The sequence below is a fragment of the Astatotilapia calliptera genome, chromosome 3 (assembly GCF_964374335.1).
Source record: "Astatotilapia calliptera chromosome 3, fAstCal68.1, whole genome shotgun sequence".
NCBI lineage: Eukaryota > Metazoa > Chordata > Actinopteri > Cichliformes > Cichlidae > Astatotilapia > Astatotilapia calliptera.
The window spans coordinates 21,250,087-21,274,405 of record NC_137424.1 but is presented as its reverse complement, the minus strand read 5'-3'; the positions used below and the strand labels follow the sequence as shown (position 1 = coordinate 21,274,405).

At 43.1% G+C, this 24,319-nt stretch overlaps 1 protein-coding gene across 1 annotated transcript in view; it reads left to right on the top strand.

The window, feature by feature from the left end:
• The window catches only part of mta2 (metastasis associated 1 family, member 2), a 31,704-nt gene extending 8,125 nt beyond the window's left edge, over nt 1-23,579 (top strand). The window contains exons 2-18 of the mRNA XM_026161171.2: nt 2,653-2,720; nt 5,142-5,235; nt 10,693-10,810; nt 11,575-11,638; nt 11,761-11,878; nt 11,980-12,082; nt 13,062-13,161; nt 14,971-15,159; nt 15,302-15,376; nt 15,475-15,533; nt 16,497-16,597; nt 16,843-16,982; nt 18,000-18,228; nt 18,371-18,460; nt 20,657-20,775; nt 21,075-21,217; nt 21,464-23,579. Of these exons, the coding sequence (XP_026016956.1) occupies nt 2,653-2,720; nt 5,142-5,235; nt 10,693-10,810; nt 11,575-11,638; nt 11,761-11,878; nt 11,980-12,082; nt 13,062-13,161; nt 14,971-15,159; nt 15,302-15,376; nt 15,475-15,533; nt 16,497-16,597; nt 16,843-16,982; nt 18,000-18,228; nt 18,371-18,460; nt 20,657-20,775; nt 21,075-21,217; nt 21,464-21,617 (1,964 nt within the window). The 3' untranslated portion in view covers nt 21,618-23,579. The remainder of the gene's footprint in view (nt 1-2,652; nt 2,721-5,141; nt 5,236-10,692; nt 10,811-11,574; nt 11,639-11,760; nt 11,879-11,979; nt 12,083-13,061; nt 13,162-14,970; nt 15,160-15,301; nt 15,377-15,474; nt 15,534-16,496; nt 16,598-16,842; nt 16,983-17,999; nt 18,229-18,370; nt 18,461-20,656; nt 20,776-21,074; nt 21,218-21,463) is intronic.
• The last annotated feature ends 740 nt before the right edge of the window (nt 23,580-24,319 follow it).

The window sequence follows — 24,319 nt, the reverse complement described above, 5'->3', positions numbered from 1 at the left end:
GTTGACAGGACAGCCTGGTTGCCAAGTACCCTACTAACTACCATACCATAATGTTAATTACATGATGTTAACGTAAGCATTCACCTACCTTTCACCAAACACTGTAGCCTGTGGAGCATAGGCTACAGTCACAACAGCAGCAAAGACGGCTGTCTCATGAAAATGTAGTGTGTATTTCAGGATTACTGTCTTTATTTAAGTCAGTGCAGACCTACTGCAGCAGCCCTTCTTTAGCATTTAAGGATAGAGTAGCACACGTATGCTGCCACTGTCAGTTCCAGAACATTTGCGTGCTCAGTACATCCACTGCCTATAGTCACTGTGGTAAAAAAAAGAAGCCAGGATCGTTATCTCGCATTCTGAGAATTTTGACATTAAACTGTATTGTATTGTATCAGTTACGGTGACATCCTACTTTCAGTTACTCCTCAGTCGACTTGTGGAACAAGTTGTGTAATACGTTATCTGTAGTGCAGTCGTGCCACTTCACTGGCACAGGCTTCACTTGGTGTTTTAAGTGTTGATGCTGGTTTTATTTTCTGCTGCAGAAGTTAATGTAGTTGTTATCAGCCTGGTCGTATAGTGAAGACTCGTCTGTGACTCTGCTGGTTTGAACTGCAGGGACTGAAGAGCTGCTGACAGAGCTGCTTTCTCCTGACTTTGTTCGGTTTCCTTCTTGTCTGAATTGGTGTCAGTGATTTAAGCAATGTTAATAGGATATATGGTTTGAATGTTGGTTACACTGCAGACTGCTGGCTAGTCCTGGCTGACCACTTGACCTTTTTAGATGGGGTTTCCAGATGCCTCTTAAACATAGACATGACCAACATCAGAGCCAGAGTCTGACCTAGTATTATAAAACCAGCAGCTACAATCCTGCTTTATAAAACTGTATTTCAGTTGATCTGTTCCTGCCAGAGCCTCATTGATTTCAGTGCTGTAGCCACCCAGCTGAAGTCTAAAATGAAGCGCTCACTGTAAGAAGGGTTACTTGTGGTTTGCATAATAGACTATGAAGAGCTTATGACTGAACTAGAAACACAGAGGCTTGACACTGTCACACATTTCTGTGTGCAGCATGCTTGTGAAATATTTGAGCTGTGTTAGACCAAAGTAGTTTTGGTCCCTCCAATGAAACTTAAGATTTTGAGGAGTATTAATATTATTTGCTTCTAATTGGAAACAACATTATACTATCAGGACGTAAAATTGCTTCTCAATTACAAAATGTTGTTGGGTAAAATGTCAGTTTGTAGCTTGTTTCTCAAAAAGCTGTGAGCATTTGCTGCTCAGTATAACGGCCCCCTGCTCAACCAAGCGAGTTTTATTGGCACTCCTAAAATTCACTCAAGCTAATAATCAAGATTAGCACTGAGAGCATTTATAATGGAAAAAGGTCATTATTTTATCTTTAATGGCAGAACAATACTGGAACCCAACAATTTTGCATTGAATAAAGAAAGTGGTGATTGTTCATGAGATGGTTCACAAACAAAGCTGCACATATTTCCTGGAGCTTGAGCCACACGTGTTTTTGCCGCTGCTTCGCCCTTTAGGAAACTACCACCATGTCCTGTGTGTACTCTTCAGTGGGGCAAGTCATAACCAACATGTATTCTTAGAAGTTCTTTATTCTATTTCACAAGCTACATATGTTTACATGAAGTGTTATATGTACTTAAAGGCCTGCGTACGTCTACCGATGACACCATTCATTACCACTAAATCTATTTCAATACATCCACACAACTGTTAGTTGCATGAACTCACAAGTTTATTCAGTTGTGACTTACTGGCAGGAGTTGCCCTGCTGTGTTAGGGGTGGGCAGCTAGAAATCATAGGTGGACAGTTTGGGTGAAGTGAAGTCGAAGGTTTTGGAATTACACTAGAGTTGCCCTTTGGCCCACAGTGATATCTGTGTTTTTATGTGATATAAAAGTGACATTTGCAGTATTAATATAGCAATGCCAGCCAGCTGGTGCTGGTGTGCAAGACGGACAGACAGGTGACAGTCTCAGGTGTACACACTGCTACAAAACAGCACAAGAGAAGGAGGATTTAGTGTTTGTGTTATTACGAGTGCTAAACAAGAAGAGTTCCAGATGGTACAGTGGACACATGTTTGACTCGTTTGCTTAAAGCATCTTTCTTTCAGCTTGACGAGTGAACCGTCAGCTCGGCTCGACACCACCGAACAGAGGCAGCAATACAACATAGCTAACATTAACAGTGCAGTGGATCCTGCTTGTGCCGTGATGTTCAGGACTGCAAAGCAGGCTGCCTTCACAGCTTGTTGTGTTTGTGGATTATTCAGAATATTGTCACATTATCTGTAAGATTAAAGTCAACTGTTGAACGGCGTATATTTTAAAGTAAAGGCTTTGCCATCAAGTAGAACCTGAAGCACATGAAGTACAAACATCACTAATGTCAGATAACTTTGCCGACATGTGGCCAACAGTAATGTTTTAATGTTCTTCAATATTAAAACATTTGTATTGCTGCATAAACATGTGACATAAAAATCAGTCAGTACTTTTAAAAGTTTACGCTGCTGTAAAGTATATTGTTATAGTTCTTTACTTGATGAGTACAGGGACGTGGGCTGACATGTAATCCATTGTAAGCTGATTCTCTACTCTTTGTTTCAGATTATGTGTACTTTGAGAACTCCTCCAGCAACCCTTACCTGATCCGGAGAATAGAAGAGCTCAATAAGGTAGGTTGGCTTTTTGTTTTTTTCAGTTTTATATTTCTCTCAAACAGCTGTGTGTACTGTAACCTGTTTACCTTCTGTAATGCACCAAAACTATAGAATATTCTTCCTATTCAAAGTGGTTACCAGGATGTTCTGGTGACTAATTTCATTTAAATGAGGGGGAAAAATGAGACTAGTTGATTGCATTGTTAGTGTTGTGCTGAGCACCAGGAGGACTGCATCAGCCCGAGTGCTGATTGTTGAACACAGTGACTGACGGGTTAAGCCCCCAGTAACCCACCACAATGGTCGCTTTGCTCAGTGCCATAACCTCGTCTTGTACTTACCGGTAGTTTTATTTATAGCCGCCATTAAGGCACAGGAAGCTGCTGGAGTATTGTTATTGAAGACTAAAATGCAGACAGAAAGGCCCACAAACAAACAGCAGCTGTAAAGGCCTGGCAGCGCATTAAAAAGGAGGAGAACCCAGCATGTGGTGATGTCCATGAGATCAAGACTTCAGGCTGTCGGTGCCGGCAAACGGTTTTCAACCAAGTGTTTAAATGAACATTTTATTTTCACTTATTTAATGTGTCCAGTTAGTTTTGAGCCACTGAAATGAAGGGACTAAAAAGGTTTTTAGTGTTTTTGTTCAACCCATCGAATTACAGCTGACAGTCTGCACTTCAACTGTCGTTTCATTCAAAATTCATTGTGGTGATGTACAGAAGCAAAATTAAGCAAAGTTGTCTCTGTCCATATATTTATGGACCTAACTGTGGGAGTAGAAAAAGTTAACTGGAAACCAAGACTTTAGTGTTTGTTTGTGTTTTTTTCCCCCCACAAACTTACTGCAGTATCATTACAATGGTGGTAAAAACTGACACGATGGTTCACTCAGTTTCATCCCAACTGAGCAGTGCACGGCTGGTTGACAGGCTACAAACGTGTGACATGTGATGTCACGTGAAAATCTGCTCGCAACACTGGCAGGTTTGCCCACGCACAGGCTGCAAAGTGGAGGGCAGCACTGTGATTGATTAATCCATGGAGAATATCTCGAGTTGATTAATGTTGCTAGATGTCTGTTACGGCCCGGTCTTGGGGTACTGGAACGCAACATAAGGTTTGTAAGCAAAATGACCCCGGCCTGGTCCCCAAAACCACACCAAGCATCAGATTTTGAGCCATCATACATTACCATCTGTAAAGCATCTGATTGGCAACGCACACATTTTTCAGCATGACAATCCCAAGGATGCCAGGATGCATCCTAATTAGATGCCCGAACACCTCAACTGGCACCTTTTGATGTGGAGGAGTAGCGACTCTACTCTGGCTCCTATTAAATGACTGAAATTTTTAAATTTTGTCTTAAAAACATAAAACCTGATTGGAAACCTTCATTTTTGTACTGTGAAGACCACAATCATATTTAACGAATCCATTTCATAACTTAAAATGCAAACATAAACTGTGACTTTCAACAACTTGTGTACAAATTTTGAAAGCAAAGTTTTATACACAACTTTTTATCACTACTTACATAAACAATGCAAACTATTTAAAAATCAGCAGTAACAACAAGATGCAACACGGTGTATTTGTGCCTCTCCCAAAAATGCTTCCTGTCTCACACAAGCCAGAGGAGCGAATCACGCAGGAGCTGTATACCTTCTCCTGTTTTCTACCTAGAGACGGCTTCACATTTGCAGTCTGCCTTTGGCTTTTTGGCCAGTATCTGACATTCAGTAGTCACCTCATTGCTTTGACGCACAAAACCACAAAAAAACTTGAGTACACAGTAATCAGTAATCTGTAGACTTATTATGTTCTTGCATCAGAAGGATCTGTGAAAGCCAATGTAGCTCCAGTACTGGCTTTGCAAAGATGTTCCAAAAAGTAAAAACCTGAGCTGTGTGAAAGATGTTTGAGAACGGAGCACCACCATGCTGCACAGCAGTTAGCAATGAGATGTTCCATAGGTGTCCTTTCCTTATATGTAGCACCAATAACGAAATCCAGCATACCCACCAGAGGAAAAGCGCACACAGCTACATGACACAACAGAGGCCACACACACACTTTGGTTTGTAAGTCCAAAGAAAACAAGCCAGTGATTTGTCTACTGGTGATGAACTGTATGCTTGTTTCCAACTCATCTCCTGACTTTCAGAACCAGCTTTTGTTGTTGTTGTTGTTGTTTTCCTTTTTTCGAGTATTTACTTTGAGTACAGTGTAATCACGACAGACTTGTCATGATTTATAGATAATAACTTAGAATCTGGTCGTTATCAAGGCTAAATAAGCCACCAGTGGCTTTAATCAAAGGAGGAGGAAGGTACAAAGTTTCAGTTTTTAGATGATTTTGATGAGTAGGAGGGAATTACTCTAGTGCATCATTCTGGTTCTAATTTGTAATTACTGATTCTTCACTTGCAGACAGCCAATGGAAATGTGGAGGCAAAAGTGGTGTGTCTGTTCAGGAGGCGAGACATCTCGGGCAACCTCAACACTCTAGCTGACAGCAACGCAAGTGAGTAGCAACCAGTGAGCCAGAGCTCCTCCCAGTGCTCATCTTCTCCAGTCTGAGAGCAGCTATGATGTGGCTCCACTCTTTTAATAAACTTCACACTGCAACCCCAAAGCACTACTTCAGCTCTGACATTGAAAAATGAAAGGGGGCAAGTTTTCATGAATGAAAAATGGTGTTTCAGAATTTTTACTCTAATTAATTATTTATTTAATAAATGTTTACACAGTTTAAAATGAACCAGTAAAGGCTTTGATTCCCAACCCCCTGAACCACGGTCGGCCATGGTTGCCGGAAGGTCGCCGGTTCAATTCCCAGCTCTGTCTGTCTTGGTCGGTGTGTCCTTGGGCAAGACACTTCACCTACCGCCTACTGGTGTTGGCCAGAGGGGCCGATGGTGCGATATGGCAGCCTGGCTTCTGTCAGTCTGCCCCAGGACAGCTGTGGCTACAACCGTAGCTGCCTCCACCAGTGTGTGAATGTGAGAGTGAATGAATAGTGGAACTGTAAAGTGCTTTGAGGGTCTCAAAAAGTTCTATATAAATGTAAATGTGTACATGTAAATATAAATAATAATTATTACTATTATAAAATAAATGTATGAAATGCACTTACATTTGTACTGAAATTAGCCCAAAAACTGCTGGCAGCTACACGCTGGACTTAACTAACTGGTGGGACTCACACAAACACACTGTGCACGTTCTCTTGAGTCAGTTTGGCCCAAGCAGCTCCCACAGTGTTCAGTGGGATTGAGGGTCAGAACTGCAGGCTGCCAATTCCATCCACTCTATTCCCAAATTCTGAATGTGGTCTCTGATAAACTCCTTTCGTTGATGGCAAGTTATCATCTTGGAGTTCAGTCCCAGACTGTGGTGTAATGGGATTACCACAGTCTTGATATCTTGATTGCCTCCAATGATAACAAGCCTTGTTTTTTTTCCAGTGAGGGAGATACCGCTCCACACCATCACATGCTTCTAACTCCACAAGCTAGGAGCTTGCAGACACTGCAGACACTGTAACTGATTCAGTTACTGCAATCATTCACTATAACACCTGATAAGCTATTAGTGGCTGACATTGAGAAATCCTACCAGTGGCTGGACTGAAAGACAGCACAGAGGCGCTAGTCATGGCAGCACAGGAACAAGCTCTGAGCACAAGATCCATAGAGGCTGGGGTCTGTCACACCAGGCAAGACCCCGGGTGCAGGCTGTGCAAAGACGGTCTGAAACAATCCAGCACATAACAGCACGGTCTAAGATGCGAGCAGGCAGGGCATACATGGAGCGCCATAACCAGCCGGTTCCACCCTATGAGCCCAGTGTCTGTTCTGTGTGTTATTAGAGGGTTGAAGCAGTGAGTTGTTGGTAATGGCATGCACACTGCTGGAGACTGATCACTCAGTCATTAGCCCCTCCCCAACACCAGCTCTACCTCCTTACTCCTCAGGCTGCAGTTCTGCAGACAAAGACACGCCCACACGGATGCATTGATAGTTCTCCCCCTCTCTGTCCATCAGCGCGCACACACACACACACACACACACACACACACATGCTGTTTGGTTGTTTTTGTTTGTTTGGTTTTTCTTTTTAATGGTCATATGTTGGCACTTGTAACATTTGTCCATAATGTGTGCCATCAGTGTGTCTGCTGGCAGCATTCATGTGTCCTCTTTAAAGGTATGGCTGCTCTTTAAAGGAGGGTGAGCAGTCTGTTTCCCATACGTGGTGGATTTAGGAGATGTAGCACACGAGCTGAACATCCCCAGCTGATCATTATTAAATAGCCATGCCGGTCTACATCTATCTATAATATTTAATATTTGCATTTATGTATTATTGTGCTAGATGCCAAAACTACATGTATATATGTGTGTGTGTGTGTGTGTAGGGTTTTTAGCGTTTGTTTTTTTTTTGTTTTTTTGTTTTTTTATCGCTAACTCTGTTTCTCTGGGTCTTTTCCCATGTGTTATAAATAAATCTTGATACCGGTTTTATTTTGTTGTATTTATCCGTGACAACTTAAAGGCCAGTCCGTGAAAATACTGTCGGACATAAACCGATCCGTGGCGCAAAAAAGGTTGAAACCGCTGAGCTAAAACGGCTCCCGAAACATGCTCTTTTGATTTGAATTATGTAGTACTAAAAGCTCATGTTTGGCATCTGAAATGTGATGAATTTAATTTCTAGTGTGCCAGAAAACAGTTGAAGGTGACTGACTAAACGACGGCCTGCTGTGGTAACGGTTCTAAGGACACATTCATGACGTTCAGAGAATGCAGTTTAAATCCAGACTGATTTTTGCATGAATTAAGAGAGCTTTTTATAGGATAATTTGCAGATTCTATAGATTCCAAGTCGCTGCTAATGTTAAACTTTGTTCATTAGTAAGTAGTACATGATAAGAACCACGATGAGCTGATGCTGGATGGATCAGGTCATTGCTCATGTATAATTGGCAGAAGGGGGGAAAATATTTGCAAGAGAAGACGATAATAATAAAATTAAGAATGAATTCTGGAGCACTCAGAGCTTCACACTGTAACAACAGCCTGACTTCTTCAGTGATAATGAATGAATGTGTCTGGCAGGTTTGCTGTGAGAAGGGAATTTTTCCCAGTGTGCCACAAAAAAGTGAATGCTTTTAGTTGGAAAAAAATTAGAACATGAATTGACTGTGGTGTATCACACTTGTGGATCAAATCGTGTGTATTTGTAATGCTTCAATGCAAATAGCTACATGGATCAGTAAAGTAATGCAAGAGCACAATAGACCCATTACACACAAGTTTGGCCAAGTCAAATCCAGACTGTCCCCAGCCCTCGAACTCTCAGCCTGGGCCATGATAAGCTGCACAGTCTTTAAATAGAATATAATAGCCTTTTATTGTCGCTGTACGTATGCAACCATATTGTGGGTGCTCCACACCAGCTGTGGATCGTGTAAAATTATAAAGCGCTGTATTCTTACTTGCTTTGACTGCCTCGTGCAAAAGGATAAAGTGGCTACTGCAGGATTCTAACAAACACGTTGTTGTTTTGTCATTGAACATAAAACAGTGCGTCTAATAGGGAAAATGTTTTCAGGCCAGTCTTTGTTTGGTTTTTTTTTTTTTTTTTTTTACTCATGTCATAAAATAGCTTAATTTCCAAATGTATCCAGTTTTGCTCGGCAGGTGAAACTAACTAGCATTTGGAGTTCAAATACGTCTCGTTACAGGGTAGTTACAGTGTTCCTAATGTCACTGCTTAACTGACTTATCAAGATTGTTGGTGCACTGAAGTATGACGGAGGCACACAGTGATCCATCGTTGACCTTTGTGGGTATAAGTAGTCCTGTTCTACTCTGTTTAGGTCTGGGTTGGTCGCTTCTAGGCCTCTTAGTGCTGAAGAAGTGCACGTTCTGTACTGCTGCTCGTTAGGACCAAACCTTGTTTATTGGACTCGCTTGTTTCATTGCTGCTCCCTCCTCTTCCTCCTTCTTTATACTCAAGTTCTTTATGCAGAACAAAAGGCCCTTGATCTGTCCACAGGGCCACAGCAACCAGTGAGTTAATTGTGATGCATCTGGAGTCTTTGTCAGATCGGGGACAGTGCGTTTCTAACAAAGTATGTGTTTTTCTCTAGAAATGTGCCCGTCGCTCCTTCTGTGTGTGCTGTGTCTTCTTTTGTGTGTGTGTGTGGAGTTGGGGATACATGTTGTGGAGGGGGATGGGCGCTTTCGGTTTGGCACACAGGGTTTCCTACTTTGTCTGGCAGGGACTAGCCGGACCGGTGAGGGGGGGGGGGTTGAGAGGTTAACAGAAAAGGGGTGTGGCTTAAGGTACCATCCCTCTCTTTCTCTCCTGTGCCCTCACTGGCAGGGTTTCCTGTGGTTCAGTGCAGGGGCGGGGTCCACAGAGATGGGAGTGAAGTAGTCCCTCCCCTCCTTCTTACAGCAAATCACTTGACCGCCTGAAATTCAGAATGCGCAATCTAGTGGCGAAACACACTCACACGTGTGGCTTCGTTTTTTCACATCTCTCTGTGTCTGAAAAGTGTCTCATGGCTCTGCTAGTGTCAGATAATCAGATTGCTTTACAGCAAGTCCACTAATAATATTTACAACAATACTAACCAGTGTCAACCTGCACTGCTCTGTGCTGACTGCTGCTTTAGTTTTAATCACTGGAAAATCTACTTTTTTAATTCTTGATTTTTTTGTCATTACAAAATTAGTGTGCAATTTTTTTTCTTTGAATATCTAAAGCAGCATCTCGCAGTCTTTGTTATTCAGTTACTGTGGTTGGACTGTTGCTCTGCACTTCATTCAGACTTGGCTTCGCTCACACTACAGGCCTCGATACCTCGGGAGTGTTTGTATGAATGAGTGAATGAGGCATGTAGTAAAAACACAAGAACCAGTCCAGTGGTTGCATGTGCAGTTTCTCTCCCTCTGTGCAGCAGTTCAATGTACACAGACTGAAATAAATAGCTGCTGTTATCTGTTTGCTTTTATGTCACTGCAACCATCTTTGGACTGCTTTGCCTATTTTCTAACAGCTGTGGGCCTGCTAACTGCTCTTAATGGTACTGCAGTTACTCACATGTTAATAGTAGTAACATTTTTCTGCCATTTGGACCATTAAAGTTAACTTGAGGACTCACTTTTCAAAACTATTAGATTTTTTCCTACAAGGCTTAGTTTCATTTCTTTCTTCTTCTTCCACTTAAATGGGTGCAGGAATAAATCCTTGGCTATTACCCACCTTCACTGATTTCAAGACACTAAAAGTGTTTCTTTTCTTTTTTTAAACGCTAACTTTTTCTGAACACAACAATACAGCTTTTGGAGTTTGGAGATGTTATTTGCCAGGTTTTAATGAACTTTAAGGTTTGAACATGAGTACAAATCTCACAGAAACTCATCTGAGTTATCAACTCTAAGCTATATAATCGACTTATTTTCAGCATGAATACATGACACACGTACACTTGAAGCCACATGGGGATAGATGAGAAAATGGCAGCTTTGTGGAGGAGCTCTGAGAGGAGTGAATCTGCAAGTGTGACTGTGGTCAGATTCCCAGGTTAGTGCTTCGCTTTCCCTGCGTCCTTATCAATCCTCCTACACAGCTTTCCTTGACCTCATGATGTTTTCCATCAAGGTCAGGACGAGTGAGTAGCAAAGGAGATGGGAGGTCATTTTTGGATATACCAAAGGTGTCTTCAGTCACAGGATTGTGTAGCAAAGCATCTCCAGTGTTTGCTGCAGTAAAACCAGTCTCTGCTGGAGGGTTTACTTGATTTGTCTTGTGATCTCAGTCACTGCATGAAGTTTCACCCATTTTTCTCTGCCTGCTGTGTCCACATTCAAACGTTACAAGTTATGTTATAGCTGTAAACTCAGAGGTTCGCGTCTTCAGTTCCTAACTGTGAGTCTTGCTAATTCTGAGTTCTTTCTGTGTCTAGGAGAGTTTGAGGAGGAGTCAAAGCAGCCACAACTGTCTGAACAGCAGAAACACCAGCTCAAACACAGAGAACTCTTCCTGTCTCGACAGTTTGAATCTCTACCTGCCACTCACATACGGTAAGTGACTACCAGCAGAGCCTTATCACACACCTGCAGTTTAGTTACAGCTCTGACAACAGCCATGTGCATTTGGGACTGATCTGCTGAGAAATGGTCCTGGCTGTAACCTTTCTCACCCATTGAAGGGGTGATCAAATCTGTCCCTGCACAGCACCATACATCACTTATTCTTTCCTCTGTAGTCAATGAAGTCCTAAACTTGACGACTGAATTTGCTTCTAAACATTTGCCCATCAGTTCTAGTTTGTATTGTTACCTAGTTTGCTAAAGATTACAGTGATCGTAGAGAAAGACAGTTTGAGCGTGGTTATTGGTGTCAAGGACTCCAGAGCAATGCTGTACTCTCTTACATCAAAACAGACAGTTGAGCTATCCGCTTACTGTGACCCCTGAGGTGTTTCAGCCATGTGCTACTGAGAGGAGGCCCTGGACTGGGCCCAGGACACCAGGATCACACCTCTTGGCTGGTTTGGGAACACCTCTGTGTCTCTGCTTAGACTTCTGCCCTGAAACCTTGATCCAGACAGGCGATGAATAGATGCGTGTTATTCATATGTTGCACCTTGTTAAAGTCAAAAATGATTTCAAGCAGCAAAAAAAATGAGCACAAAAAAGGCTTGACACTACTTTTTTTTTTTTTTAATCCCCTTTTTTGGGGACTGAATGCGGCAGGGATGTCATCAAACCAGATTTTTCCTTCTTGTTTTACTTACTGAGAAGATGCATTTGTGTCTTTGACATCCTCTCTGTGCTCTCCTCAGGGGAAAATGTAACGTGACCCTTCTCAACGAAACAGATGTCTTAGCCGGGTACCTGGAGAAAGAGGTAAACATGCCATCTGTTTATTTGTCACATTACTTTGATACTTAATTGTTCGCGTCGATATTTCATATTGCAAAGAGAGTGGCACTGTGAAGTGGCTCTAACCTTTGCTCTGTTCTGTCCAGGACTGTTTCTTCTACTCACTCGTATTCGACCCTGTCCAGAAGACCCTGCTAGCAGATCAAGGCGAGATTCGGGTGGGCTCCAAATACCAGGCAGAGATCCCTGATAAGCTAGCTGAGGGTGAGCAGCAAGCGTGTTCAAGTTGTTTTAATACATTTACATTATTTATTTTGAGGAGGTGTTGGTGTATTAGTAGTTCAAGCCATTTGTCCCCGTCTCAGGTGAATCAGACACCCGGGTCCAAGAGAAGCTGGAGACCAAGGTGTGGGATCCCAACAACCAGCTCAAAGATCCTCAGATCGACCAGTTCCTGGTGGTAGCGAGGTAACGCTCGCCTGCCATCTGCCACCCGACTACATTGTCGTTGCTACAGCTTGTTTCCATGGCAACTTCTAAATTCGCCAGTTTTTAGATCATGTTTAGCACCATCTTGTGTCAGTACAGAACGTGGCATCTTCAGGTTGGTTGGCTGGTTGTGGCCAATAGACTTTATCATTATTATTAGACTGAATTAGTTTATATTAGCTCGCCAGTGACAGAACCGACCGCCAAACTCAGGGAAACGAGGGGACTTCACGTTTGTGCTGTCGCTGGATGTAACAGTGAGTTTTATGTTAAGAAACAGAGCAGATACTGTCCACTTTCACTGTCTGAGTGATTCTTTGTTGTTTGGCTAGCTGCACGTTGTAAATGAGAACAGTGTGGAGGCGAGGCTGTGAGTCAGGTGACAGGTGGAGTCAGAAAGAGATTTTTCCTCGTGTGGCTGGATGTACCGAGTGGTGCGATCAGCTGATACGATCAGCGGTATTTTATATAATAAAATAATCTCTTTTATATTAGGATGCTAGGATTTCCAATCGTGCTTGGGTAAGAAACAGTTATGTTTCCTTACATTTCACCGAGTTAGTGGTTCTGTTATTAGTTAGCTAACATAGTCCAAGTCTGTGAGCAACAAATAACCAACCTGGTGATGTCACGCTCTAAACTGTACTAAAACATTAAACTTTAAGCACTGATTTCTTAAATCCAGCTGCACAGACAGAGTTACGCTCAGTGCTGTAAATTAGCCTTTATACATGCAGTATTTCATGCCCACTTTGACATCACATTAGTTTTTATCAAACAGTGTAAATATGATGCGTGTTGTCACGGTACATAGTGTCATGCTACAGTGGAGTATGTAAAGCTTGCCTTTAAAGGCAAATCTAACTGAAGCTACCAGTCAGGTCACACAGGGCCTCAAATGGTTAACACTGAATGTTTCCTGGTTTTTACTGAGCAGTCAGTGGTGTGTTTGTTTCAGGGCTGTGGGTACGTTTGCTCGGGCCCTGGACTGCAGCAGCTCCATCCGCCAGCCCAGCCTCCACATGAGTGCAGCTGCAGCATCCAGAGACATCACACTGGTGAGACATGAACACTAACCAAAGCCTTTAAAGGTTGCTATCATACTCCACCTGCACTAACACAGGAAATAATGAGCAATGACGGGGCAGTGCTATGGGTGAATTTTTAGTTCATAGCAGGGCTGTGCGATATAACCAAAATCTCATATATAAGACATCTGTCGTCCTGACAACGATATAAATCACAAAAATGTAACATTTTCTGTAAATTCTGTGAATCTCAGGCAGCTCAACTTGCGTGAAGTGTTTCCACCTGGGCGTCACGTAGCTGGAGTCGAGTGTTTTAACCGATGCATGAAACGAGACATTTTAGACATAAGTTGTAACGGACACCATCTTTCAAAGTTTGAGTCTAAGGTTTGTTTTTTAGCACCTGACGTCTCTTGTTTTGCTTCTGCTCAATAAACTCTTTCATGTGATTCAGTTTATTTTGAAAAGTCTCAACAGGACCTTGAGCTTGATTGTGAAGTGTTACGTGGAAAAACTGACAAGTGGACAGCGGATATCGCTTTTAAAAATCCATTTTCTTGATTTGAGACGTTTAAATATGACACTCTGTGTACGTGTTGTTTCCACGATTATCTGTTGAGACTCGTGTAACGAGCTTTTTAGTCTGCATTGGGTCATACTTTGGGTGATAATGGTTTTATGACGCCCAGCCCTACTTTGTGTGTCACAAAGGGGATTTGTGCACAATAGGGCTGCCACGATTTGTCGACTAGTCACGATTACGTCGACTATCAAAATCGTCGACGACTGATTTAATAGTCGACGCGTCGTTTGAAGCTTTGTACGATCACAAAAGACGCAGGAATAAGTGGCAGGATTTAAGAGTGTAATAACGGACTGAAACAGAAGATGGCAGCACTGCATGTACAAGGATGTCAGCTACCGTTAAACCCTGAAGAAGAAGAAGAAGAAGCAGCTGTGTCCCAGAATTCATAGCGCGGCCCAGCTCAGTTTCCAACAATGGCGGCAGTTAGTTAGTTTTAATGTTACTCTTATTATTCTTTCTGGGTCACAAAATAAACGTTTAACATGTTTTCAGGCGAGAATGTAGCTGTGTAAACCTCAAATATCTGCTCAGTTTATCAGGACACCACATATTTTCAAAAGCGCTCCGACGTTTTCGGAGACGTCTGTTACCCACTAGCTCGTTAGCGAGCCGGGGGCTAGGCTCACTAGCGCCGTGAGAACACCGGACTCCCGGCAAATTGTTTTCAAACCTACCGCCGTCTTTCGCTACTCAGGTTAAATATATATGAGTCACTTAGATAACTTAAAATGTTGTTGTTTGACTTTTTTTTTTTTTTAGTATTTTATTTGTTCCTGAGTAAATCAGTTTGTCTGAGATTAAAGTTATAGTTTTTACACAGCTGAATAAACTCAAGCAGACAACTGATTATCAGAAGTGTGAGATGCTCCAGAATATACTCCGGTGTCCTGTTATATTTTAGATAGCAAGGAGTTTATTAAACTTCACCGAAACAATCTGCAAATTTCATTAAAATTTAATAAACTATCATCTTGTCTTTATTTTTAGTTAGCACAGACCTTAAACACTTAAAGCTGTAAGCTAATGATAGTTATATGAGCAGATGCTGCTGGTGCAATAAGCTGTAGTTTTACGTCCAATGGATGATGATCTGATTAGTCGACTAATCGCAAAAATAATCGGTGACTAGTCGACTATCAAAATAATCGTTTGTGGCAGCCCTAGTGCACAACAGCTGACTTGCAGGGTTCTGTATTGTTTGTGTGCGATGGAAAACTTTGGTCAGTCGTCTTACTCCCTGTCTCTGCCTTTAGTTCCATGCTATGGACACACTGCAGAAGAACAACTATGACCTGGCCAAAGCCATGTCCACCTTGGTTCCTCAGGGAGGTCCGGTGCTCTGCCGCGATGAGATGGAGGAGTGGAGCGCCTCTGAGGCCATGCTGTTTGAGGAGGCGCTGGAGAAATACGGCAAAGACTTCAATGACATCCGCCAGGACTTTGTAAGCTCTCCTCAGTGTTTTTCTCTCACATTATTCACGTGGGCATTTGAACAGTAGTGATACAGATATTCAGTGCTGAAGAGGAAGTTTAAGCTGCACTCTGAGTCCTGGGATCAGCAGATGTTTCCCTTCTCTCCCTCAGCTGCCCTGGAAATCCCTAGCTAGTGTGGTCCAGTTCTACTACATGTGGAAGACTACTGACCGTTACATCCAGCAGGTTTGTCGACAGCATGTTGTGTTTAACGGCATCAGCAAACACTTTCAGACGTTTTGTTTTCAACAAAAATCTCCCGCTCTCTCCACGTCTTCTCTCAGAAACGACTGAAAGCAGCAGAAGCAGACAGCAAGCTGAAGCAGGTGTACATCCCTACCTAGTGAGTATTGATGACAGCTATCAAGTTTACTAGTTTACAAGTTTACCATTACTATTGGGGACCACCTAATGTGCTTTGGGTTGTTATCGCAACGCAGCCAGAGGTCACATGACACCATTTGTATACAACACCAGCGTCACAACAAAGGAGGACGTCGAGGTGATTGTTGTCAGACTCTGTGACCGCAGCGTTCTGTTTTTGTGTCGCCGGGTTTCAACCATGGCGTTGATTTATTTTTGTGAAAAAGATGCTCTCAGGAGTCATTGATGCCACTCAGCAGCCAATGGCATGCAGTCTGTTGGCGTTACACCTTCAGACCGCCTTGGATCGCTTTGAACCCCGGCTGAGTCTGCAAGCTTCACAAGGGGAGGACTGGGACTGTTGTCAGAGTATCAAGAGCTACCACAGACATGCTCAGCAAAGTGGCTGCAGCTAGGCGTGGGAATAGAGAGCTCATGTAGAGAACAGTGGTCCGTCAGTCTGCTGGCCACGGATCACGCTAATCGGTCCATTTATGCTACAATCAGTTGGGCAGATGTTTAAGGAGCCCCAGCAAAGTGTTGATTGAATAAAGGAATGAAAACACTGTTCAAACAGTAAAGACTTTATCATTGTCCTTTCTGGTAGATGTTGGGAAATATGATGCTGGATTTGTGATTGTCATTAGCTATTTAAGCCACAGTCATTAAAGTCTTACCATAGATTTAATTAGATTAAAATGTCACTTTTGGATTAATGAATAAAGATATTATAGTAGCACAGCTTAAAATAAATACAAGTTACAAATGTAACAAAAGCCAAACAACTAAAAACTGTGTTTAACGCAGAAGCATTCTAACAAATAAGCCATGAGGTATTATGATGTGAGGCAGTAAACCAGCACCTTTCTGTATGTAGGAGAACTGAACCACATGATGGAACATGCTTCACTAATTGTTGAATAACTCTGTCCTCCTTCACCAGTACCAAACCCAACCCCAACCAGATCATGGTGCCCAGCAGCAAGCCTGGGATGAACGGAGCGGCAGGCTTTCAGAAGGGACTCAGCTGTGAGAGCTGCCACAGTAAGTGTGCACACAGGCTGGGTTTAGATAAAGTCTGAACCACACTCGTTTGCAGTGGGAGTGTTGACTGTCCACACGGACACATTAAAATAGATGTAAATACAGTCTTTCTTTCTTATGCCACCAACTTGTTCTGATTACCGGCGATCACAGAAGACCCATGTATTACTGGCAGGTGTTCATCGAGGCACCTGGACCTGACAGATACAGGTGCTAACTCACTAAATCGTTTGTCTCCAACCCAGCGGCTCAGTCTCCTCAGTGGTACGCCTGGGGTCCCCCAAATATGCAGTGCAGACTGTGCGCCTCCTGTTGGATTTACTGGAAGAAGTACGGAGGTCTGAAGACTCCCACACAGCTTGAGGGTGCTGCTAGAGCTGGCTCTGTAAGTCTCCCCATCGGCTCTTTCTTTAGAAATGTGTTTGAATTAGGGCTGCCACGATTAGTCGACTAGTCACGATTACGTCGACTATCAAAATCGTCGACGACTGATTTAATAGTCGACGCGTCGTTTGAAGCTTTGTAAGATCCCAAAAGCAGGAATAAGTAGCAGGATTTAAGAGTGTAATAACGGACTGAAACAGAAGATGGCAGCACAGCATGTACAAGGATGCCAGCTGCCGTTAAACCCCGAAGAAGAAGAAGCTGTGTCCCAGAATTCATAGCGCGGCCCAGCGCAGTTGTCAACAATGGCGGCAGCTAGTTAGTTTTAATATTACTCTTATTATTCTTTCTGGGTCACAAAATAAACCTTTAACATATTTTCAGGCGAGAATGTAGCTGTGTAAACCTCAAATATCTGCTCAGTTTATCAGGACACCACATATTTTCAAAAGCGCTCCGACGTTTTCGGAGGCGTCTGTTACCCACTAGCTCGATAGCTAGCCGGGGGCCATGAGAGCACCGGACTCCCAGCAGATCGTTTTCAAACCCACCGCCCTACTCAGGTTAAACATATACAAGTCACTTAGATAACTTAAAAATGTTATTGTTTGGCTTTTTTCAGTATTTTATTTGTTCCTGAGTAAATCGGCTGAGTTTATTAAACTCCACCGAAACAATCTGCACATTTAATTAGAATTCAATTAACTATCATCTTGTCTTTATTTTTAGTTAGCACAGACCTTAAACACTTAAAGCTGTAAGCTAATGATAGTTATATAAGAGCAGATGCTGCTGGTGCAATAAGCTGTACTTTTACGTTCAATGGATGATGATCTGATTAGTCGACTAATCGCAAAAATAATCGGTGACTAGTCGACTATCAAAATAATCGTTTGTGGCAGCCCTAGTTTGAATGAAAAGCAGTAAAGAAATCCACATGAGCTAATCAGCAGACTTGGAATGTTTCGGGCTGTCTTGCACCTCCTTAAGACTAAATCTGTTCTTTCTGTCCGTCCAGGAGTCAGGCCCTCGTGGTCACATGACACGCCAGGAGGTACAGGGAATGTCACCGTTCACCCGCAACGAGGGTCGAGCCAAGCTGCTGGCCAAGAACCGCCAGACATTCATCCTGCAGACCACCAAGCTCACCCGCATTGCTCGGCGGGTGTGCGAAGACATTCTGCAGCCTCGACGTGCTGCTCGACGCCCCTACGCCTCCATCAACGCCAACGCTGTCAAGGCTGAGTGTATGTGCACACTCACCCCCTCTTTCTTCTAAGCTCATTTGAACCTACTAACAAAGCAGCAAGTTTGACAGCTTTGTCCTTCAGTGATGTTTTCAAACCTCCTTAAATGAGTTCAACAGAGTTTATTTTTTTATTTCCTCAGGTATGATCAGGCTGCCCAAAGCCACAAAAACTCCAGTGAAGAGCAAGCTGGTGCCTCGACAGTCACTGGCCACCATAGTGAAGGATTTGGGTAAGAACGCAGAATGTGACCAGCGCACTGAATATGAAGCTGTTCCAAGTTAATGCTTCCTTTAGATTATACCACATGTAATTATTAAAGTCCTCTACTGCCTGTGATGCCACATGTAGGTTAGTGTGCCTTCAGCCAATCAGCTGAGTTCAGTTTGTGTGATTTGGACTACTTTAATTTTTATAGCACAAAAGGACGAGAGCACAGTAGTAAAGTAGAAACTAGGGCTGGGCCATATTATACCGTTCACGGTAATACCGGTATAATGTTAGGCAACGATAGGAAAATGAAATATCGCGATAGAATGGGAGTAAAACGCGCATGCGCAGTGCCTTTGTTTTCATACGCACATGGCCGATTGTTGAGTGAAACAGATGAACCAGAATTGGTTTGTAAAAATGGTGCAACTTCAGTGATGTGGAACTGGTTTGGTGTTTGTCCGTCAGATACACAACAAAGCACATTTTTTTGCAGAACATGCAAGCGGCCGTCGTTATTGTCGTATTTGTCGGACTAAGATGCTCTTAAATCTGGGAGTAATCTGGGTCCTAAACTCCGTATGCTTCAGGTCAAACAACACTGCAGCATCACTTAGAGTTAAAAACTGTCTAAATTCTTTCATCTTTAATAAAACGATCAGCATTGCTGCTTTACCAGGTGTAACTATGAAGTTTAACTTCCAGGCATCCATGAAAACAAAAGTTATTACATTTAACGGAGTTAGAAGTTAGCAGGAAGCTAGCGGAAGTTAGCTCGCTAGTTTCGCTAGTTACCTAAGCATGATATAGCATGTTCTGACTGAGAGATTTCTGAAAAAAATCAAACGTACAGCTCTGCTATCACTTCCAACATAAATGAAGACAGGAAACTAAACAGCAGTGACGTTTGTAGGGTTACTGAAGTTGGGCTAGCTGGTATATAATGATGTGCTACGTGATCGCTAGCGGCACAGCTATGTTAGCATAACATACACAGTGAAGCTGGAGGACGAACACTAACACTTTTCCACTTATAAAAGTTAACGTGAAGGTTCCTGATGGTTAGAGACAAATGCAATCGCATGGCAGGATACTGTAAACGGACCAAACTTCAGTCAGGAGAACAACTGAGATAATCCATCCACAATACAAGGTTAGTCATTAATATACTGCAACAACATGGGAATAGAGCAGCTGCCAGAGAATTCAACATTAATGAATCAATGGTACAGAAGTGGAGGAAGCAAGAAGAATGAGTTTAATAAAGTTTGATTTATCTGACTGCTTTGTTTCACTTAATGTGCCTTATAATCCCGTGCACCTTATGGTCCGAAAAATACGTACTGCACACTGCAGTTTAATGTTGCAAAGCACCTCTTTTTAACTTCAGTGGATATTATACATGGTTATGCTCAGGATATGTCAGCCCATTTCTACTGGAAATGCCTTTGGGTTAAACGTTCAGCAAGGAGTTTGCATTTGCACTGTTACATTTTTATAAAGCTTTAATGTACATAAAAACCAGCTTCTTGTTTAAGTGAAAATAAATGGAAGGTTGTCTTTTTGCGCTAGTAATGTTGTGGAGTTGTATTTTGTCTCGCATCAGTTATATCGTCGGTTATATCGTTATCGCAAATTTTCAAATATATATCGTGATAAATATTTTTGGCCATATCGCCCTGCTCTAGTAGAAACAGCTCTATTATGCTGCTAACACCTTCAGCTCTTTGCAAGCACCTGCACCGACACCATGCTAACACTAGGCTAGCCAACAACCCAGAGTAACGCTAAAGCTGAGTGAATGCAGACCCCAGATCAGCAGTCAGACCCTGAACTTCAGCAGGTACCAAACTGATGAGCCGCCTGGCTGCAGCAGTAGAATCACCGTGACGATCGCTTTAAAGTGTCTTCATTTGTGCGTTGTCAGCGTTGTCCATACCTTACTGCTAAGACAAGCATCACGTGTGTCTTCTTAAGGATATGGATTTGTGTTGCTGTGTGGGACTGTAGCCTGAGGTTTATATTGTTAAATGGTGATTATGAGACGATGTGTTTCAGGATATTTATTGACAGAGTAAGTCACTAAATCTTATCAGCCTTTTTTCTCTCGTCAAGCCTTGAGTGTCTTAGAAACACTGTTTGTTGGCCTTGTTTTTGAAAGATGCTAAAGAGATAAACTTGCCCTGCTGCTTTTGTCTTCTCTGAATTGTCTTCGCAGCCATCTCTGCTCCTCTGAAACTGAAGGCAACCAGAGGACCCCCGACACCCATCAACAGGAACCAGGCCAACCAGCCTCGAGTGGGCCAGAGCCTGCTGGGGAAGAGAAGCTTTGAAAGCGTCAGTGTTCTTCTCACATAGCTTATATTTAAGAAAATATGCTCCTTTTGTAACTGCTACAACACACTCATCTGCTGCCTGTTTTCATTCTTTTCCTCAGAGTGTGCATGTAATTTCACTCCTCACAGAACTAATGGCTGCTAATTTCTTGCATGTTATGTTGGGGCCTGCTGGGCAGCTTGTAGTATAGTAGTGCATCATTAAATCCAAAAAGTGGTGGAAAGCCAGCATGTTTTACTCTCGTGTTTCCTTTTTGCACTGCAGTCTGATCAATTGTTGTTTTCTTCATTGGTTCACAGGCTGCAGGAGTGCCATACCCAGCCAATGGGAGGCCATATACTTCAGGTATGAGAACCACCTCTCAGTCTGTCATCAAGCGGCAGAAAGTGAGCCAGGGAGAAGCTCCCAACCCTGTGGTGTTTGTTGCCACAAAGGACACCAGGTACATGGCAGCACAGCACTTCCTGATTTACCACAGTAGATCATCAATGCCCCAACTTAACTAAAGCCAGCAGTCTTTAGCACACAGACATGCACAGTCAGCAGGATCACACACAGACGGGTGTCATCAGAGTGACTTGGGTACACACACACCTTGCTACACACAGTGTTAGCAACCTTTTTGCTAATTGAAGCATTATTGTGTCAGAGTGGATGTGTGTTCTTATCACTGGTCTCTGTGAACCAGGGCTCTGAGGAAACATCTCACCCAGTCTGAGATGCGCCGGGCAGCAAGGAAACCTCACCTCCTGGTCCGGATCAAACTGCCGCCGCCGCCACGCTCCCTAGCCATGCCCCTCGTCCCCTCCAACACCAGCGAGCCCATCGTCCTGGAGGACTGAAAATGAGGGCTGAGGGTGGTCTTTTAACAGGACATGGGGGTGGGGTGGGCAGTGGGAGGGGCTGTGTTTAAGCCATCACTTATAGGCAGCACAGTACAGCATACAGTAGTCTTTTTATTTTTTTTTTCCTCCCCCATTTTCAGTGTCATGTTCCTTTTAGTCCTCTTTTACTTCCCATAAGTTAATGTGTTTCTCTCTCTGTCTCTCTCACACACACACACACACACACACACACACCTATTCAGTAAGCACACATTAAACCCTCAGGGCTCCAGTATACATGCTGAATTGGTCGCCAATGGTAACCCTGCCTCGGCTCCGTACCATTTATACCAGAACTTAGAGTGCAGTGTTGTCCTGAGTGGTAGGCGTCGCCACTATCGGAGGAGAACTCAAAACCAGAAGCAGATCCTTTTTTAAAGTTTCCAGTCTGTTCTGTGCACTCGGAGGCTCTGAGCTGCTGTGCTCTGGTCATTAAAATAGTGTTAAAATCCAACACACAGCAGCAATGGCACAAATGCTGAGAGGCACGACTGGCTGAAGTGACAGCAGAGCAGCATCTCGTACCAGCAGATGTCACATCAGTTTGTTGTAGAGCAGCAGCCAGCGTGATGGAGCCCTCACACTCACACTTGCCCTGCTTTTAAATGTGTCATTTAAATTCATATATTTTTCTTCCTGAAGCAATGGTGATAAAGCAGACATTGTTTGACTTTCCCGTCTCTTATCTTTGTGTAAATATATGCATCACTGAAGGGGCGACACCCTTACAGGACTGTAGGACAGCTTGAGCAGGCCCAGAGTTTGCCTCGGTTTCAGGATTCCTCTCGAGCCTCCTTTCCTCCATCCTAGCAGAGCAGAATCATCGGGTGGGCTGTGGTGATGGAGGGAAATGTGGTGTTAGTCTGCTGCGTGTTGTAACTCTTTCCATGGCTGCAGTCTGTCATTCAGGCCTGGAAACGTTCAACACACTTGACTTTACGTTCAGTTCTCTCATTTTAGGAACAAACCTCAGAGATGCAGGTGTGCACACCTGTCCACCCACTGGAACGGTGTGTAAATGTCACAGGGTCTGACCTAGACTTTACAAACCTGTTTCCTTCTTCTGGAGCTCCATCCATTATTGAACCCTCTGTATCAAAATAAGAGTTTGAGCTGATTGAAAGCACTAACTGAAAACACTGAAGACTTTGTCTGCAGTTGTTTTTGGTTTAGTTTGTTCCCCTCACTCAGTGCGTCTGTACAGAGGAAATGGTAAATCACTACTCTGGGCAGCAGCCAATCAGGTTTCTTTGAAATAGGTTTTTATTCCAACAGCCACTCTGTGCTTTGCTTACTGTAAATTGTTAGTACATACAGTAGGAGAGGTGCAGCCGACAACAGAGGCTGCTTACTCACAACTCACTTATCATGAATTTGGCTTTGAGATCATGTGTGGGATTTCTGCAGAAGTCCAAAACGAAGCCATAATGTGCAGGAGAACAGGCAGCGAGACAGTCTGAAGGAACAGGACAGTGTTCCTGATGTTAGTGGTCAGTTCATAAATGTGGGTCGAATCAAGCAGAAAATGTATGCAAAAACACGGGGCTCTAGGAGTGGAGTCAAATGGGAAACACACCTTGACCTTTGACCCTTTTGTCTTCATGCAGCCTTCATCCTGTTCTGTACATGTGCTGATGTTTTGGTTCTGACGGGATGTGAGGACTGTGCGGAGGACTCTTCTGCTGTTTGTGGTTTTTCTTTTCCTCCCTCTCTTTGTACCTTTATCGGAGGGAGAGTGCTGAAACCGAGCTGTTGGATCCTTACGATTCCTCTGCGTCCGCGGCAGTGATGACTTTTTTAAGCAGATTTGGTCCCGATGTGAGCTTTGTAATATTTCCTCTCAAAAAAGAAATTGAATTGTCAAGTTTGTAGCAAATGCTAATGTGTGTAAAGAAAACTGCAGACGTGGAATATTGAAAACTTTTAGTTTTGGTTTGTTTGTTTTTAATTTTGTACATCTGAGGTGTGTAACTCTGTTAATGAGGAGACTGCGCTAACAGGCTACTGTACGTGTGAAGCATCTCTTCTTCATCGGGTGGGTGGACTGCTTCTTTTAACCAGGACTGACCTTCAAAAGGGACAGGGTGTGGATTTTTTTAATGATGGAGAGACAAACATGCCACAAGTGAAACTTTTTCTCAAGTGTTTTTTATTCCGATGTCTCTGTATCCTTTAATGTATCTTGATAAGAAAAAAAATAAAGATTTTTTTTTTCTTCGTGGTCAGACATCTTTCACATCTGCTGCCTCACATCAAACAGCTGGAGCTTTTCACACTGTCGGCCTGATTATGGTTTCATCCTCTTGGTACACAGCAAAGGCCTCCTCTTGGAAATGTTTCAAGCATTTCTCCATTTTTATACATCGACATGTAAAGAGCATCGAGTCCTGTCCCACACGCCACATTGGGAGCTTACAGACACAGCGGCCGACCACATTCTGACCTACACTGTTGTCACGTTTCTTTTTATCCAGTTTAGTCTGACAGGACCCCGCTGTGTGTTCTTGCTTCTGCTTCTCTGTGACGTCCTGGAGGTCATGACTGACTGCAAACTGGTCCAAGCAAAAATGTGACAAACATACGAAAAATAGGAAATCAGGGCAAACACATTTTCACACCACTGTAAATAAAAACCTCAAAGGTGCCATTTGAATATAAAG